This window comes from Euleptes europaea, unplaced genomic scaffold (assembly GCF_029931775.1).
Source record: "Euleptes europaea isolate rEulEur1 unplaced genomic scaffold, rEulEur1.hap1 H_2, whole genome shotgun sequence".
In the NCBI taxonomy this organism is placed as follows: domain Eukaryota; kingdom Metazoa; phylum Chordata; class Lepidosauria; order Squamata; family Sphaerodactylidae; genus Euleptes; species Euleptes europaea.
This window is the reverse complement of record NW_026612050.1, coordinates 657,600-677,460: the sequence shown is the minus strand read 5'-3', so window position 1 is coordinate 677,460 and position 19,861 is coordinate 657,600. Positions and strand designations below refer to the sequence as shown.

At 41.5% G+C, this 19,861-nt stretch overlaps 1 protein-coding gene across 2 annotated transcripts in view; it reads left to right on the top strand.

Moving 5' to 3' along the window:
* Positions 1-19,861, top strand: part of LOC130492913 (uncharacterized protein KIAA2026-like) — a 61,884-nt gene extending 42,023 nt beyond the window's left edge. For both annotated transcript variants that reach the window (XM_056866687.1, XM_056866688.1), the window contains 5 exons: positions 8,954-9,025; positions 10,805-10,894; positions 14,590-14,705; positions 14,917-15,095; positions 16,087-19,861. In XM_056866687.1, coding sequence (XP_056722665.1) covers positions 8,954-9,025; positions 10,805-10,894; positions 14,590-14,705; positions 14,917-15,095; positions 16,087-19,757 — 4,128 coding nt within the window. In that variant the 3' untranslated portion in view covers positions 19,758-19,861. The remainder of the gene's footprint in view (positions 1-8,953; positions 9,026-10,804; positions 10,895-14,589; positions 14,706-14,916; positions 15,096-16,086) is intronic.

The window sequence follows — 19,861 nt, the reverse complement described above, 5'->3', positions numbered from 1 at the left end:
TATGAACCGTTCCATAGCAAAGCAGCAACTCTGGAATGCTGAACAGGCACAACGGTAGCATTAAATGTTAAGTTGCAAAAATCATAGCTCTTCCTCATTCAGCATGTAAATGCATCTGGGGACAATTTGATGCCAACTAAATTCCATACTTTTACAGAGCAATCCTAAGGGGGGGTATAGTTGCACAGGGCCCAGGGACAGCACTGCTTCGCCCCTCCTGAGCGGCTTGATACCCCGGTGCAGCAAGCCAAAAATATTATTTTCCCTAAACCCCGTGAAACTGCTCCATTCAGTTTCATGGGGCTGCACCACCATTTTTGCTGGTACAAAGGGATCATTCTTGGGGTGAAAGGACTCAGGGAGCTGACTAAAGTCAGCCCTGCCCCTGGGAATGTACTCTGTGGCACCAGCATGATCCCTTGCGCTGGAGAAATGTGGCGTCGGCTGCGCTGGCACTGCCGCACAGCTCCCCAGCACCAGCATAAGTGGCCCTGTGCCTGCATTCGTGCTAATTTAGCCATTGCAAGTGGCACTAACACTGGTGCAGGGGTCATGCCAGCTCCAAACCCCTTTCGTCCCCTCCCCTTCAGGATTTCTCTGCGAGTATCACTTTCTCCTATTTTTAAGAAAATATAAGAAAATATGAAGGATGTTGTAAGTGGGTGAGTTAGCATTGGAAAATGCTAGCAAATAATTCTATCAGCAGTCAAGGGGGGAAGTTATCCACACCCCACCATCTGGTGTAGCTTTCAATCACAGTTTGCCTGCTTTGAGTTCTGACCTTTGTGTGACTCTACTCCATGCAGATAGTGCAGTGTTGTTTATGCTCTTTGGTGCAACCTGGTAAAACACAACCAAAAAGAACCTTCTGAGTTAGTAAGTGTATACTTTGGAGATAATGTCCCTCCTATGTCTGTTCCCTTGGGCAGAGGGGAAAACCCTAGGGCTCAGATTGAGCTGTATTGTGATGCTGCTTCTACCAACAACACTTTTTCCAGGTGTTAGTTATTCTGCTTCAGCAAAAAGTGATGATACCCCGTTCACATCCCTGCTTATGTAAATGATTAAGTACAGGTAGCACTGTCCAGAAAATTGTCAGTTGCATAAAATATTTGCACTAATGTCATCTCTTTCAGCATGACTTGGTATCACCATGGGTGAACCAGCTATGGGTGAAGCCCCCATTTGAACTAGCTCTAGGATTTCCCAAGACCCTTACCTGTGTTCTTGTCAATATCTCACTCTGTTGCTGATGCAGCGTTTGGAATATGAGCTCCCTTTCTCCTTCACCAAGTACCTTTGCTTCATGACCCCACTATCTACCATTCCATATCTTCCATGCACTGTCCACTAGCACTTTGTTAGTAGCTACTCACTTGTAGTGTCTTTGGTCCTTTGGAGTCCTCATATCCTGTTGATCTGGTAAAACGACATTATGTGGCTGCTTTGGTATTTCCATGCCAAAAATCTACTTTTCCAGCCATCCCAGACCTTTTTCCCAGAATGAAACTGGGGGGCGGGGGCAGGTGTTGAGGGGGAAATTCCAATGGAAAATCTGTAAATCTGTGGAAGAAATGAAAAATAAACTCCTGTACATTACTTTCTCTTTGGAATGAGTGAAATGCTTTTAAATTTCATAACTGTGCTGAAAAGGACATTTTTTAAAATTTACACTGTAAGTGATGCATTTTATGTTTTCAAAGCAGTACAATAAGTTTAGGTTTGACAAGAAAGTATTAAATATTTTTCAGTTTTCTCCAAAATGTCTATTTTTTTCTGTGGGGAAATTGTTCCCCCCACTATGACTTAAAAATGTCTGAAAATTTTACATCTCTAAGGTCAGGTCAGACCAAAAAAAAAATTCTTCCAATGATGGTCTTCAGAGAATTCACTACCACGTGATACACTGTTGGCCAGTAGTTTACATGGCTCTAAAAAAGAATTAATTTGTAAAGCATAGGTATATGTCAGCATTTGTCAACTATGACAGTTGAATAAAACTCTTCATGTTCAAAGCAGAGTATCTTTCCCAGTGCCAAATGAAGACAGTAAAAGGCTGTGGCCTTGTGAACTTCCTGAAAGCCCCTGGTTGGCTGCTACTGGAAACAAGAAGCTGGGATGAAGGTCTTTTATGCATCAGGGAAATGTGTTCATGCAATGAAAATGAATGCTAGGGATTATGAGTGTGAATGGCATTTTATAAATGTTTACACCACAGGTTATCTGGTTTTTCAGTTGTTCAGACATTTGGAGAGCTTATTTCAATTGTATATGGAGCATGTTCATAGAGCCAGCATGGTGTAGTGGTTAACAGCAGTGGACTCTAATCTAGAGAACCGGGTTTGATTCTCCACTCCTACACGTGAAGCCTGCTTGGTGACCTTGGGCTAGTCACAATTGTCACTCTGTGGAGGAGGGTGATTCCTATTGGTTGTTCAGGGAGGCAGGATCAGATTTCAACTTACTGTCTCCTGGGCTGGAATCGCCCCTTCCCCAGTTCATTTCCTGCCTTGCAAAGGGAGAGCAGCTTTTGTGCAGCTCTTTACTGTCTTAGGTCTTCTCTTACTTAACTTATCCTTTATTTCTTTCTACTATTCCTATAGTCCTCTACCTCTCAGATATACCTTTTTTCTTCTCCGGCTTGCTAAAATTTTTCTCTAATCTATTTTTTCTTATCAGATCCTTATCTGACAGAAGCTATTTCCTGCCAAAACAAGATGGTGGACATCCTGTTCTACTAATACATTTCTCCAGAGAATTTGGACCCGGGCTTACTCGTGGCTTTGAACAGCCCCAAGATGAGCCCTCTTGCAGCTACTCTTGTGGCCTTACAGAGATGAGCAAGGAACGGGGAGCTGGCACCACAGCCTCCAGCCGTTTCCCAGCTGCTTCTCAAACACGTCCTTCCGCCAGAAATGACAAAAACCTCCCCCAGCTGTTTTTACAGTAAAACGGAGGAGGAGAGCCAGGGTCAACAGCGATGAAACCTCCTGGAGCCATTCTCATGGCAAAATGGAGGAGGAAAGCAGGGGCAAGCTGACTGTGACCACAGGAAAGAATGCAGACATGGCAACCAGTAAAGGCCTAGCAAATAAAGGGCCCTCTGGCTAACAGTTCAGTCCTACGCAGCCTTGAGAGTTCCCCCGGCTCTCCAGAGGGCAGCTTCTTGAAGCAGATGGCTCCAATTGAGGTTTTCATTGAACAGTAATTTACCACCACCACCCCTCTGGCAGCAGCCATGGGAGAAGGGCACCCAGCCTTGCATTCCAATTACTGAGTCTGTATAAATGCCCTAGAGAAGGGATTGCAGTTATCATCTGCCCTCAGCTCTCCATGTTCATTTGGGGAATACAGGGTTCTCTTCCAAGCTCCCCCTGCAAGGACCTTCTGATCGGCAAAGCATAAGGATGGGGTCCTCATGCTTATCAAGGCCAGTCCTGTGGATATGGGTCCAGTAAGGCGGCTAGGAATATTATCCATTTGGGCACCCCCTCCAGCCACGTGGCACAGCATGCTCCCTTCCCCCTCCTGTCCCTCGTGATGAGACAAGGGTGGTAGGAAAGTTCCTTTCAAAAGGACAAACCGACAAATTGAGGAGTAATGACCAATGTCTCTATGAAGAGAAGTACTATTCCCTGCTGGGCATGGGATGAACCAGAGCAAGGTGTTCTTAGACCTAGGGCTCTAATGTTTTCATATACGTATAGCCTCAGTTGAACTAGTTCTGCTCTCACCATGTCTGAGTCACTGGACAAGACTGATGGGACAAAAACAACCCAGCAGATCATTACTAACAAAAGGCCTTATACCTTGGTTCCCCACGTCATGGCTATGCTGTAGGTGGCCTTGGGGAGGCGCCCCCTAGGGGAACTCCCCAGCAGATGCCTGGGGTTCAACCAAGGTTCTTTGGTTAGAAGAACACTCTTAGCTCCTGCGAAGGCCCACAGGCACCAGTCCTTGACATTCAAGCAATAATGTCCTTAGCCATCATCACTAGAGCTGTGTTAGTTTGTGCCACAGGTTATCAGTTTAACTCAGGACTGCCGAGTTCCTGGGGCAAGCTGTGATCTCACAAGCATCTCCTTCCTGGCTGTATCTCTGACCTCATGATTTCTTTCCCCTTGGCAGCCGCCTTCCCTTATCAAGGGAAAAGGCAGGCACTGCGGTTTAGAGCATTATAGACCTATCCGCATGTAGTTCAAGGCATAAGCCTATCCGCACACAAAATCGTGGTTACCATTTGTAGACAAAATTGACTAAGATATCTGTAGAACTAGAGACAAGAATGCCATGCTCAGGCACATTTGTAGGGAGACCAAGGGTTTCCACACACTCTCATCCCTTCCTACCACAGCAGTTTTCAGAATAGGGGATACACAGTGGTCAAACGGCAAGGGTTCCCCTCTTGGGGGGGGTCTTCCCTAAAAGCCCTCTGCCAACAGAGTCACTCTGATAGGGCTGTCAGAGCTTAACATATGTGGAAATAGCAATATCAGGTCACCTGAGATAAGGGGAAGATCAAACCAGTCCCTAGATCATGGCTTCCTTCACTTCCTGGCCTCAATGATCAAAACTGGTTGTTTCCCAGAGCTCCATTATGCACCAGGATCACTTCATTTGACCCTGACGGTCATTCAAACATTGGAGGCTACCCTCGGTTTATTTCTATATGGAGTGATCATAACAGTGCGCTCTTGATCGCACATTAGGCGCAGCCTTTTTTCCCCTTTCCCCCTCTGTTATTAAGATAAAGGGGATTGCATAATGTACTAGACCCCAACTGCACCAACATGTCTATAGTGCAGAAATACTTCCACAGGGAGAACTGGTGGGTTGATCACTACAGACCTTCTGTTTTGGGCCCTGCCTTTGACCTCCTTAGTATCCAGGATTTTCCCCAGGCATTTATGTCTATTGTAACCCAGAGGCCCAAGCCCCAATCTTCGATCCAGCTCACCCAGATTCTGGAGGATCTCGGGTAATTGGCTTAGGGCTATTGATTTTATACATAGGTTTGGTTCATTAGGCCTCTGTTGCACACCAGACCACTACAACCATCTTTCAGAACCTATCATTAGATGGCTCTGACAACAGGGTCAAGAGATCCCAATTGCCATTCCTGTTTAATAGAGTCTGGCCTGGTGGGTCATTCTAGCAACCTGACCTGGGGTCAGCACACTCCTGTTACTCTTTAATTCAAATCTCTTGGTCACCAGGCCAACCCCCCCCCCCAGGTCAATCAGTTCATGGTTCGTACACTGGCATAGGAAGGCATAGACCTCTTCCTTTGCCAGAGAATCAAAGAAAATGCAGACACCAGTACTACTTCCTTCCAAGACCCCTGCTATATTTCCCACAGAACTTACACAGAGGTTGCACATAGTACAGGGGAAATGGCTAAGCCATCAGTTCACAGACAAATGAGTACTCAATCAAGTTTCCTCTATCAGGCAGTGCCCAGATGGGGCTTCTACAAGCGGGTCCATCCATGCTAACCTCTAATCTCTATGGCTTGGAAATTTCTCCTGGTATCACCTCGCAAGGATGGAATGGAAGGGGTGGATCCCTCCCTTTTTCTCCGTGATCTAAGGACTAATGTTTGGCTTTTCTCTATAAAGTATTCCATGAGCCTGAGAAGGTTATGACAGGAACAAGCAGTAGTCGTATTCATGTACTTATGTGGACTAAGATTTTTAAAAAACATGGTTTCCATCTGGGGTAAATCGGTCCATAAAGGATCTGTGGAGGCTCCCAGTATGCCAGGGTTATTACACACGGTCTGCTGTCATTCCCAGATCCAGACTGACTGCTACCAACCACCTGGTTATCAAAAGGAACTGGCAGTGACCTGTGGGAGCTACTCCGGTCACGGCAAGTGCCTCTAACTCTTGAGGACCAACCTTTAAAGGATACACTCTCTCGCTAAGAATGTGTGTCCTCTAGCACATGCCTAAGCATATTGAGCCCTAAGTTATTAGGTCTGGCAGTTACCCACATCCTTATAGGAAGGAATATGTCAGGGTTAACTCCTGGTATAGCAGGACATAGTGGCCAAAAATCTCAAGTCAGTCCACCTTTGATTCTCGGGTTCCCTCCTTGGGGATGTCTCGTCATCTAATAGGTGTTTCCAGGGTTTCTTGGGGTGGGTGGGAAGAGAGAGAGAGAGAGAGAGACCTGAAGGAAGCTACACGTAGGTGACTCCTGTTAAGTCTCATTCCTACACTAGTTGTGTCAACCCATGGGGTACCAGAACCGAGAACCCTATTATTCAGGAAGGTTCTATGTGTGTGTTTATTTCTTAAAGACAAGGTAGTACCGTCCCCAGTTTCTACCTTCATCAGTAAAGGGAAACTGCTCAATTTATAAGGAATAACTAATCCATCTTCCTTATTCTCTCCACAGCCACAGCATGTCAAGGAGAAGGGCACATGCTCAATCTGCAGGTTTTCAGTTGCACTTACATCAGTCGCAACCAATCCATGAGTAGGTCTGATGTTTCGATCTCTTATTGGACTTTCCAGAATGAAAGGGAAAATTTTAAGTCTCGAGAGTCTATCAGTCATAATATTGGACAAAGTATCATACAGGCATTACTGCGCACTCTACACCTCCTGCCACTTTTCCTTCACCATTCGATAGCCAAGCTAGACATTGACTATAATGTGGTCTCTCATATCTGCCTTAATCAGACAGTACCGACTACTTCCTTCAGTTCAGTGTATGTAGTCTTAGCATGAAGAGCTCCGCTATGAATGGTGGAAGAAGACTAGTACCCACCTGACAATGGGACATAGCTCTTGGAGATCCCAGTGTTGCAAGATGCCCTCCTCCCCAGAGCAAGAACGAACCTTGGATTACTTACCATTAAGGTTCCTTCTGCTCCGAGGTAAGGAGGGCATCTTGCCCACCCAAAAAATGAATAAGATTGACAAAGAAGTCAGTAAAATGACGATATGGTTGGAAAGCTTGCCCTGCACCTAACGGGCACAAATCGACATTCAGTTCATGGAACAATCTCAAATCAAGGTTTAAGAATGTTTATACGGAGAAGGACAACCTGGGTCAATTAGTGATCCCCTGCAATCCTTCTATTGTCCTTCAGTATTTGTTTAACTGTTGGCACCTATTCTGTTTTTTGGTTAGGTAGGTATGCCTTCCGGTTACTTCCTGTCTTGTTGTAGCTTGGGAAGTCTTCGAACTGAGGAAGGGGCAATTCCAGCCCAGGAGACAGGAAGTTGAAATTTGATCCTGCCTCCCTGAGCAACCTGTGGGAATCACCAAATGTTACAAGATGCCCTCCTTACCTCAGAGCAGAAGGAACCTTCACATAAGTAATCCAAGGTTCTTTACGTCTGAACTCTCTCAGCCTCACCTACCTCACAAGGTGTCTGTTGTGGGGAGAGGAAGGGAAGGCGATTGTAAGCCGGTTTGAGACTACTTAAAGGTAGCGAAAATCGTGGTATAAAAACCAACTCTTCTTCTTCATTGAGAGGTAGTTGAAACATTGTCTGCACAGACGTTATTCTTTCTAAAGGTTAAGTTGTGTTAAAAGGATCCGTGAAACTTTCTGCATATGTTCAGAAATAAAATATAGGTAGTAGAATGGAGATGAGGGATTATATCTGACATGGAGAGGAACAAGTAAGAGGTAAGCTTTATGTTGATTGGGAAATAACATGTTTGTCTCAATTTTCTCCGTCTGTAAAATGGATCTGTACTTCATTTCTGTACATCAAAGGATGATCCCTGGTGTTGCAGCCTTTTCGACAGTGCTGAAATTATAGTGGGATCTCACTTCAGAAGGTTCCAGAAGCTCATAACCTGGCCCCTCTACCTCTGTTAAAGAGAATCTCCAAGTGGCTTAGCAGGACCACTGGGAAAGGGGTAAAATTGAGAGGAATTAATGGAATTGTGGATTTTATTAAGGGCCCCACAGATAATTCACACACTGCTTTATGAACATGGTTACCTGACACCCATAAAATTCTTTTAGTGGCATTCTTTCTATTGATCTTAATGAACTGATGTTAGCATCTGTTCCTCTGAATCTGTCTGAAGAGAGAAACAATACTGAACTGGTCTGATGTTGTGAGGTGAAACAATGAATAGGTCATAGTAGGACTGAAATTGTGCTAGAGGTGTTAGATATTTCACAGAGAGGACACTTATTCAGCATTATATAACATAGAGTAATACCTTTCAGCGACCCTGTTTCACTCAAAGGATGCCTTTCTGAATGCACACAGGCTAGGCAGGATGGGTAGAACAGTTGGGCAAAGCTGGTAGCATCCACACTTTTGGGGAGCACCATCTACCACAGTACAGTTGTATGGCTGGTTGCTTTTGTTCTTATTTACTTTGTTCTTATTTACCTTGACTCAAAGTAGATGGGGTTTTTTAGGGTTCAAAAAGGTTTTCCATTCTTATCAGTTGTGCAAATACAGGGGGCTCAAGAATGTTTGTCTTCTTTAAAAGCTTTGGCCTTTGCCTGCTCACAAGCAAATCTGTTCATCTGCATGCAGTTACAGCTGATGTAGCTGTGGTGGTTTAATTGTATTTACATATAGGATTTTTAGAAATCATGTTTTGTTTTCTACTGGCGTCAGAATCAAAACAGCAATTAACTGATACATGTGTGGGTCTCTTGAGAACATTAATATTTGAGGGAGTGTTTAATAGGAAGATATATTTTTCATTCTTTTTCCTAGTTCAGCTTCTGCAAAAGAATTCAATAAAAGGAATAATAATTATTACAATATTCTTTCTGTAAGTCTAATTTTATGTAAACACAGCTACCATGAGCTTGCTAAAATATAAGCTGCCTGCAGAGATACTTATTCTGTGGTTCTGAAATAGTCACATGAATTGTTGAAGTTCATTTTTCAACTCTGTTTTTTATTAATACTTTATAAAGCATTAAAGATTTGTGTTGATATTTTTCCTTCAAGAAAAGAAATCCATATCTAAAAAAGCAATTACAAAGACGAGAAAATCTGTTATGAAGCCAGCTGTCCCAGAATTTCAGGTAAATAGCATTGTGTCTGAATTAACTTGAACTTTGCGAAAACAAAGAAGCGGCATACTTCTATTTCCTGCATTGTGCAGGGGGTTGGACTTGATGACCCTGGTGGTCCCTTCCAACTCTATGATTCTATGATTCTATTCTATGATTCTAAGGTGCAAATACAGATTTAAGCTGATTACATGTTCAGTCATGGATATTTTACTGTAAAGTGAAACATATTGTTGTCATGGGATTAATATATCTAAATATTCTCATAAGGATATAAATTTCCATAAACTGAAGGAGAAGTGGATCTGAGATACAGGCACTCACCACACTCTTGAGTGAGTAGAGCAAGCTTAAATCTGAAGTTTGCTCCCCTCATATAAGGGATGTATGTAAACCCATCGATTTCCCTTTTCTTTCTGCATCTCTCATGCTGCATAGTATTTTGTTCAGGAAGGGTCCTCAGCATCAGCTTTTCAGGGGCACACAGAGGTGTGAGCATAAGGGGACGGTGAGGAAGATCAAGTTTGAATCCAAATCAGTACTCTGCTAAGTATATGTAATACATAGAGTTATCTATAAGGTGAAATTACTGGAAAAACCTGATTATACAGAGGAAAAAACCATTGCAAAGAAGAGGGATAACTAAAACAATGACATAGGAGATGTATTTTACCAGTATACCATTCACATTTATTCTAGATTACATCAGCCATGATCCAGTGATCTTTTCAAGCAAAAGCCAATCTGGGAATTGCTGCCAAAGTCAGGCAATGGAGAAAGGACTAGTTTCTAGGACTAGTTTGTGTGGGTTTAAGACACTGGATTCATGGCAAATATAAATTACAGCTTTTTTAAAAAAATAATTACACTGTCTTTAATATTTTTACATTATTTTAATTCAGTAATTTTGCCAGTATAGAATATGCCAATGAATACAATTTTTAAATGCTGAGCTAAAGATACAGTTTCCAGCCCATCACCCTGACGATAGTCTTCCAGCAGTGCTTTCATTAAAACTTGCTTCATATTTACGGGTTGGATCCAGTCTACATTTTCCAGTGGCAGAATGCCTTCTCCCTCCCACTGATCTCCACAAAATGCTGCTTCTGGGGGATAGGGGATCTGAAGGAATGATATGAGGGCAGTCTGCAGCGGAAAGAGGAAACTGGTGGAAATTGCCAATTTAGTCTGGATCCAACCCATATGGCCTGTGCCATATAAAGTACATGTGAGATGAGTTACACGATTTTATGGACTGCACTTTTTATCTTCACTTTTTGTAGGACAACTAGGACTGAAGACAAGCATATTGTGTAAAGAGCAACTAAAATATGAGATTTTCAGGAAGCATTACATTTTGTTGCTCTTATTTACTTTTAAAATTCTGAATAGTCAGTGCTTCTACAACTTTTTTTCTGCAACAATTAGAAGCATTCTAAATGAAGCCTGCAATTCTATATTCTGACCTGGAATTTCAAGAGAAGAAAATATTGGATGGTGACCCCTGAACTGAACAAGTTAAATTCAGCAATTTTAGTGTAATCTTTATTTGTATACCAGCCCCATTTAATGGCTTCTAACTTAGTCATATTGACTTGAATGGTTGAGTTTGGCATGTCTGAAGACATGTGAGAATTACTGAGGAAAAAACTTAAAGTATTTGTGTGAGTAACCTTATTTTTTAGCTAAAATATCTATGCTTTTTTATCAGATGTTACAGTAAATTGATTGTCAGATAATGTCTATTTAAAAAAAAACTTGTTTGAAATGGTGTGTTTGCTCTTATTTTAGCTTATTTGCAGTAATCTTGACGAACTCAGGGATTTAATTAGAAAAATTGAGAATGAACTCAAAGATGTGGAAAACGTTAAAAAGAAATCGGTATGTGTTTAAACTTTATCTTGCTGTTGTTTAATGTAACACATTTAAGAGGTTTCTGTGAGGATTACCTGTTGCAGATGTATTTAATTAGTATTTTCTGGAGTTAGATGAAGCATGGAAAACTTTTAAACATTCTCACTTTGTCCTCCTGTTGGCTGTCAGGCATTAACTGCTAGCAAGGAAAAGGAGCTTGTCCATGTTTTTGTTTCTAAAGGCCTTTTAGTCAAATAAAGCTTAACTTGTGACTAATTCCATGGGAAAATATAGTTTGTTCCTCCCCCTCCATTCTCACTGCTGCTTTATTAAGCATTTTCCTTTTCTTCCTTCAACTGTAAACCTGCTGGGCAAGAACCATCTCACTTCTGTGCTGTGTCTAGTACACATGCTGGTATTTGTATAAATTAATAATGGGACACAAGACCTACCCATGAAATATTGGATTAATTAATCCAGGATATGACACAGTGAGTTAAAATATGAGATACTTAATTAGAAGAATTTGGAAAATAGTGCTTGATTGCTCTGTGGCAGAAAGGTAAGTATCAGCCTAACTTACTTTACAGAGTAGTTGTGAGGATAACATGAAGGAGAAGCAAATGATGTAAGCCACTTTAGATCAACACTGGAGAGAAAGGTGAGGTATAAATGAGGTAAATAAAATAAACTGTTCAAAGTGTACTTTTTTAGAATTGCAAGTCACACATCATTCATATATTTATACAAACGCATACCTAAATGGATGCTTGAGGCGCATGCACCTCTTTTAATAGCTACTGCCCTAGAGAGAGACTTCTGCTGATACCTCATTTTGAAACTGAAGCATGGAGGAAGAGGCAGAGAGGTCTGTTGCAGGAGGTGGACCTGTATATATGTAGCAGAACTACTGCCCTAGCTAACTTCTGTTGTGTTTTCACATCTTAAATAGATGACTTGTGGTTACACAGGGTGCTAGAACACTAAATATATTAATGAAATGGACAATGGAACTTTATTCCATTCAGTAAAATACAAAATGACAAATCATTGGCATAGATGATAAAAAATTTCATGGTTTTTGCATTCTGTTAGAGTGTAGGTTAACAGCCTGAGCCTATGCATGCTAACTCAGAAGTGAGTCCCAACAATAGGCCTTGCTCCCAAGGGACTGCTATCTTAAGCATATTATGTTGTTTTTCTGAGCACTGGGGTGTCTGTTCATATGACTTCTGCTTGTTCTGTTTACAAGAGACTATGAATTGCAGACAGGTCTAGTTGAATATTCACTCACAGTGGCCCTATATTGTGTTCCATTTTTAATCTTTAATTCAGGCATCAGTTTTTTTCTTAACCTGTATTGCTTTGAATCTGGCATTTTTACAGGGCCGTAGTTGGGGGGGGCAGGAGGGCAGCTGCTGCCCCTGTGGCATGCAGAGAGGGCGGCAGAACTGCCTCTCCTGTAGGCGCCTCTGTGCCAGGTGGGAGAAGTAGTTCTGCCACCTATCTGCATGCCACAGGGGCGACAGCTGCCCTCCTGCCCTTCCCCCTCAGCTACGGCCCTGCATTTTTGTTCAGAAAGCTTCTTCTCAAGGTACTTCTCTTTAAAAAAAAAAAATCTAAATTTTAGTTTATTCCAAGCCTCCAGGAGTTCTCTTTAGATTTCTGCAGGAGCTTAGATTGTCAGCTATTAGAGTCAAATTAGACGTATTTATACGCATAAATCTGGGTGCTGGAAACTGACACTTTATTTTGATTCTATGTATTTATATTCTCTTTTTCTCATGAATTGAAATCCAAAGCAGATTACAGCATTGTTCTGCCCTCCTCCATTTTGTCCCCACAACAGCAGCAACGTTGTATGGTAGCTTGCTCTGAAAGAGTGACTGACACAAAGTCACCCAACTGAATTTCTTGGCAGAACTGAGCTTGAGTTTCCCAGATCCTAGTCTCACCACCAAACTTAGGGTCCTACTATACAGAATGCTTTGATAAGTGTTTTCAGTATAATTTTAGGTTCAGAGTACTTGTTCTCAGTTTAGAGGCTGTATACACCATTTGTACTGAATTCAATTCTATATTTCTTTTTTAAAAATATACCGCCAAATTTCTCTATTTAGACCCAACTTTTTTTACTTCCTTCATTTCCCCCTACCCTCTTTTGCTGGGATGCACTTTGGCCTGATATTTCCTGATATTTGGTGTACTCTGGCTATATAGCTACACTTTGTCATATGCTGCACATTATTTGCTTCAGTGACTGAGTATGAGCTGTATGTAATCACTATTTCTTTCAAGATTATTATCGTTTTCATCACACTTCTGTAATATACCTGATATAGCAACAAAAATTGATAAAAGACCATAGGTTTGATTTTTCTGATGATTGGGGAGTTGCAGTTGTATTTCAAGAAAAATGCCAGTTCATATCTTGAATGCTAAGAGGACAGCTGCACTGATACGATATCACACAGTAAAGCACAACTAAGGTTTAGAGCAATGCCAGTAAATAAGTTTTAAAAAATTAATGGTAGGCAATCAGTGTCAAATTTGACTCTTCCTGTAAAACTTAGAGACCCAAGTGATAGCAGAAAATTTTACATTAATATTTTATATGGTCTTTTCCCTATTAAGCATGATAGTGTAGGTTCAATTTCCTAGCAGTAAATAGGAAATCATTAAAATCAGATTTGTTTATTTTAGCCACTGTCTCCTTCTTGAATGTTTGTTCATTTGTTTAAAACATTTCTGTGCTGCCTTTCCACCCAAAGAGGGTCTCCAACGCAGCGAACATCAACACATTAAAATATTTCAATATTTCAATATTAAAACATCAGTACATTAAAAAGCATTTAAAATAGAGTATATATTAAATATTTAACAAAATATTTAACAAAATATTAAATAAAAACATATAAACACGCAAAATACATAGCACAACCATGGGAGGGCCAATAAGTTATTGGGGGTATGCCCCCAAAAAAGTCTTCACCCACTGGTGAAAGACAATGGTAGAGGGAGATGGATTAATCTCCTTGTGGAAGAGTTCCAATGTTTTGGTGCCACAACCAAGGAGGCTGCAGTTGTAGCTTCCAGACAGTCTTAAAGGGCAGCCCCACATAGAGCACATTGCAATAATCTAATCTAGATGTTGACAGGACATGCACCACAGTGGCAATATCTTTCCTACCCAGGAAGGGGGCCGCAGATGGTTTATGTTTAGATGGAGATGAACAAACTACTTTAAATAAATATGTGTGTGTGTAAGTGCCGTCAAGTCGCTTCCGACTCATGGCGATCCTATGAATGAAAGTCCTCCAAAATGTCCTATCTTTGACAGCCTTGCTCAGATCTTGCAAATTGAAGGCTGTGGCTTCCTTTATTGAGTCAATCCATCTCTTGTTGGGTCTTCCTCTTTTCCTGCTGCCCTCAACTTTTCCTAGCATAATTGTCTTTTCCAGTGACTCTTGTCGTCTCATGACGTGACCAAAATACGATAGCCTCAATTTAGTCATTTTAGCTTCTAGGGTCAGTTCAGGCTTGATTTGATCTATAACCCACTGATTTGTTTTTTTGGCAGTCCACGGAATCCGTAACACTCTCCTCCAACACCACATTTCAAATGAATCTATTTTCTTCCTATCAGCTTTCTTCACTGTCCAGCTTTCACACCCATACAATATAAATGTATTGTAATAAATATGGTATTTACATATTTACAGGGAAGGTGGTATCATCGAAAGCAAGCTGTAAAGGAGCTACACTGTACCCTGATACGACTGCTAAATGAATTGTTACCATGGGAACCAAAACTATTGAAGGCTTTTCAAAGAAACAGGTAATTAGCTGGATCCTCTTAAATAATGTGTCGTGAGAATTCATCGCCAATAATCTTAAGATGCTCATTTCTAATATGGTTATTGGCAAAAAATCCTGATGTTCTTGCACTGCCTTTAAGGTTGGAAGCTCTACATAGATAACTGACCAAATCCGTATTTCCCTAGAATATTATTTCTTAAGTATTGCTGATCTCTGATGTTCTGTTGAAGGTCTCGGTTGAAAAAGGATTATGATGACTTCAGAAGGCAGCCAGACTATGACAAATTTACTAGAGAACAGTGGACTAACGAAGACAGTGAAGTAAATTCTGGTAAAGAAATGTCCAGTATATTAACCAGTGAGTCTTCAGAGCACTCGGAATTTCTGAAAAGGAATTACACGGATGCAGGTAGGTATTGTGTTTTGTCATTGTGACTGTGTTAGATACGTTGTAGCAGTTCATGTATGTCTGGTTCTTATTTTAATAAGTTAGAGCAGAGATACTCAGTGTATTGGGAGCCACCTGCTGCTCTTCTGAGCACTGTTCCCCAGTGTGACACTTGCCCTGTGTTTCAGGAAAGTGGGCAAGTCCCTTGCCTGGTGGGGCTTCTGGTTGGCAGGTGATTTGAACTTTGAAATAGATGCTGCCAGAGGAACAGGTAAGCTGCAAGCATCATACCAGGGATGGAAGTAAATGTGGCTCTTTTGGTTAATGATAACAGCAAATGTAGCTTTCTGTGAGCCATGGAGTGATTACCACGGAGTTAGAGAGCTGGAAAAGTGAACATGGGAACTTTTAATCCTGTTACCATCATGAAAATTGTGGAGTAGCTATACATTTGTTGTATGTAAAAACTCAGCAATTTTTCTAGGCTTTCCACATGCACATTTAATGCACATATGAAGCTATTTTATACTGAGTCAGAACATTAATCTACCTGGGTCAGCATTGTCTACTCTGACTAACACCAACTCTCCATAGTCCCAGGTTAAGGTGTTTCACATCGCCTACTAGAACTAATCCATTTCACCTGGGACCCTGTGTATGCAGAGCATACAATGAGCTAAAGAAGTATGACCTTGTACTTTAAAACCTAGTTGTCAGTTAAAATGCTTGGGAGTAAATTTCATGTCTTCATAAACTTTCATAATGTTGGGTCCTAATGATTTCCAAATGAAATGTTATGCCTGGTCAGAAAAGGTTTGAAACTTAAATTGGATATAATGTTCTGTTACTGTGTAATTAGCATGTGCCTGATGCATAGTAACATTCATTTGAAGCTCCTTTTGTTAGCTTATGGCTGGCATTCCAACTATATTTTACTCTTAATACACTAGTAAGGTCATAAAAATTTAGACAATGTTGGGTTTTTAAAACCATTCCCTTTTCTGTCTTTCAGAGCACATGAAACTGACAGAAATAGATCTTGTTGCAGGAAAAGCCAGGCCACTAAAAAAAGAATTATCTTGTAAAGAAATACAGAAGACACTGCCTAAATCTGTTAAGCATCAGTCCAAGCAAAGCAGTTACCTAGATGATAGCACAAAAGAGTTTTTACCAAGAAAGAAACTGAAATTAAGCACAAGTGATACTGCAGTCCATGGCATAGAAAATGAACTGTCAGTTGATGGCTGTTTGAATAAACTAAAACAAATAGAATCTTCATTTTCAGAATTGTCGGATGTGACAGACTCTGCAGCATCAATCTCAAGCATAACAAAAGGGACCAAACCTATCCAGGCTTTGCTTGTTAAGAATATTGGGAACAAAGTGACCTTAACTAGTCAGTTGCTGCCCACTGCGGGTAGAAGCATTGCTGCTTCTGAAAAGTTGATTATGTCAACTATTGGTTGTTCCCCAGTTAATCCAGTGTTGTCCTGCCAGGCCAGTTCAAAAAGCCCTTTACAAGTGTTGTACAGAATGCCAGGTGGCCCCTGTGTGCCAATAGACCTTCATAACAATTCAATGAAAATTAAAGTTCAGCCTGCAGTTGACTATGAACCAGAAGAGAAAGCCACAGAAGAAAAAATAATGCAGCAAGTTCTGATTTTGCCTAAAAATTTTCTCATCCATCACAGAGAAACTAAAAATGTGGCAAAAGATATCCTGTCATTGCAGCACAAGACTACAGATCAACAATGCATCTCTCTTCCACAGCCAATGGCTATCCACACTACTTTAGCAACTTCCCTTCCAGCTTCCTCTGTAAATGCTGCTACCACATTTCTGTCCATCCCAGACTTCAAAAAGAATACTACACATTTGCCCCCTGGGGCCAGTGCAGTAAAGAAACTTCCATTGTTGCCCTCCTTAACTTCCACAGGCAATGTACTAACATCAGTGGCAAAAATGAACCAAAGTGAGAGTACTAAAACAAACACTGTAGTTTCAGCTGCTTCATTCCCTATCACTTCACCCACTGTTTCCTCAACAATTCATTCTTTGACAACACCTCTCCCACAAAATGTTTCTGCAGGCACCAGTACCAGTGTCCCGATACTAGCAATGCAACAAAAAAGCAATGATGTTGGTGAAGCTAAACAAGAACTGAAAACTGTCTGCATCAGAGATTCACAGTCTATTCTTGTTCGGACGCGTGGTGGGAACACAGGAATTGTTAAGGTGCAGACCAATGCAAACCACTGTTCCCCAAGTAACTTATCTCCAAATTCTGTATTCACTTATGCACCTCAGCTTCAGGCATTTTTAGTTCCAAAAACCACACCGTTGACAACCTCTACTTTTGCAGCGGTTACAACAGCCATGCCCAATTTCCCAGCACTTGTCCAATCCTCTCTAGCAACTTCGGCTTCCATTCCAACTCTTCCTTCTAATGTAAATCAGGTAATGGGAGAAAACATGACATGTGCATTTGGGCAGTCTCATAACAGTAGCACTGTGGGCCATAGAATGCAAAAAACAGTGCATGTGTCCTCACCTACCTTCTTGCCTCCTATGTCATCATCTAACATTGTCATGCACACACTGCCAAACAGTTCTGGAAATGCAGTTGGCATTCCTACAGGAAATATTGGGCACAGCACCTCTGGCATTACCCAGACCCCTTTTATTAATAAACAAGTTGAAGGAAATAGTACACAACATCTTGCTACTCAGCCTGAGTCCACAACCACAACCAGTGGAAATCTAATGTGTGGTGCTCAACTTCCAAAACTTATGTTAGTCACAAATCCACCCATTCTTTCTTCCTGTGGAACGGTAGGAGTCAACCTAATCCCTACTCCAACATCTACTGGCCTTAGTGCACAAAAACTGGTTTTTATTAATACTCCACTTGCCAATATCCAGTCAACCACCAGTTTAACTGCAGAATCCTTTAAGCAGGCCTTCCCTCCCCCCATGAGCAAAACGTATGTTAAAAGCACAGAGAAGCCTCAGTTAGTCCTCATTCCTTCTACTGTAGGAGCTTCGCTAAAAGTAAATACATCATCAACTGTTTCTCAAATTAAAGATGTAAAAATTGGTGTTAATATTGGTCAGGCCATTATAAATAGCACATGTAATGCTCAGAAAGTTCCTCCAATTAACGCTATGCAGCCAGCAGCTCCTAAAGATGTAGAAGAGAAAAATAGCCAGAGTGTAATTTTGCCATTGTCAACAAGCGGTCGTTTGCTTCCATTAACTTCAGCTTTGGTGAGTCAGAGTATTACATCTGGCAGTGAGTCTCCTCTTGTTGCAGCGCAAGCAGTAAATACATCTACAGCAGCAAATGCATGTTTAGATTCTGCTTCGGTGACATGGAATGGAACTACTACTGGAACACAGCCTACTGTCTTGGTTGGAGGAATAGATACTTCAACAAAAGTAACACCTGTTTCATCTACCCGATTGCGAACCTCTAATGCGGGAAATATTGTGGCTATATCAACTGTAAAAACAGGACACCTGGCCTCGTCTGTGCTGATTTCAAGTACTCAGCCAACAGTGTCTCATCCAAGTTTATCGTCTACTTTTCAGTTGCCAGTTACAGTTGCCTTGCCTGCACCTGTGAATGGTGCTCCTAAAACAATACACACGGTTCCTCAGTTGCCGGCAGTTCCAACTGCTGCACATTGTACATCCCTTTCAAAGGGACAACAGTCTACACTGGTCAATTTTCAGTCTTCAGGAATTTCAGCTACCATGCCAACAAATGGAAGTGCTCAAAAATCTCAGACTGTATCGCCCCCTAATCCACCCAATGCAAGTAAAGTAATTAGTCTTTCAAACTTAGTTCCCTTGCCTTGCCCACCCCATCCCCCTAATTTTGTAAAGCCAGCTCCTGTTCTCAGTTGTGCCCCAGTTGCCTCTACCACTCAAACAGCTCCAGTTTCATCTGTAGCAGCTGGACAGTTGAATGAGTCTTGTGTGCAACAGAAAATAATTATTAACACCTCTACACCTTTGGCACCTGGAACTCAAATAATGATCAGTGGCACTCGGTTCATTGTTCCTCCACAGGGCCTGGGAGCTGGCAGCCATGTTCTTCTCATCTCTGCAAATACAAAACTTGGGCCTCTGTTGACTGTTAATAATGGCCATGGTTTTCAAGGAGTACCCCATGCCCCCTCTGGTCCCCACAAGAGTACACAAGCATCAAATAATGTATTGAGTTGGCAACCAGCAAAACAACCTTTGAAAAGCTCTACCAAAATTGTGAACTCTCTTGGGGCTGTAAACACTCTGCCTATTGTACATGCAACACCACAGGCAGTAAACAGTGTTGCAAAACCGTGCACTCCACCTTCTGCGACAGCCCTGTTCCCATCGTTGGTTACAACTTCCTCATCTTCTGCTTTGGCTAAACCATTGTTGGTTTCTACAACTCACACTGACAACTCCCAGATACGAGGTAGAGCATCTGTATTGCATTTAGATACATCTATCAAAAAACTGATGGTCAGCCCAGAAGGAGCTATTCTGAATGCTATAAATACCCCCACATCAAAAACCTCCTCTATCCCTTCATCCTTCTCTCCTGACATAGTGTCCACAACCAGAAATCCTACTGTTGTCTTCCCTAACTTTCTTAAATCCAGCATTGGTGTACCTGACACAGCTGCATCTTGAATTTAAAGTAAATGAGCCAAGTTAAAACGTTGGGGCATTCTTTTGTGTATGAAAGTAATTTATAATTGTTAAAAGTTTCCTTATGCTGTTTGAAACATACCGCA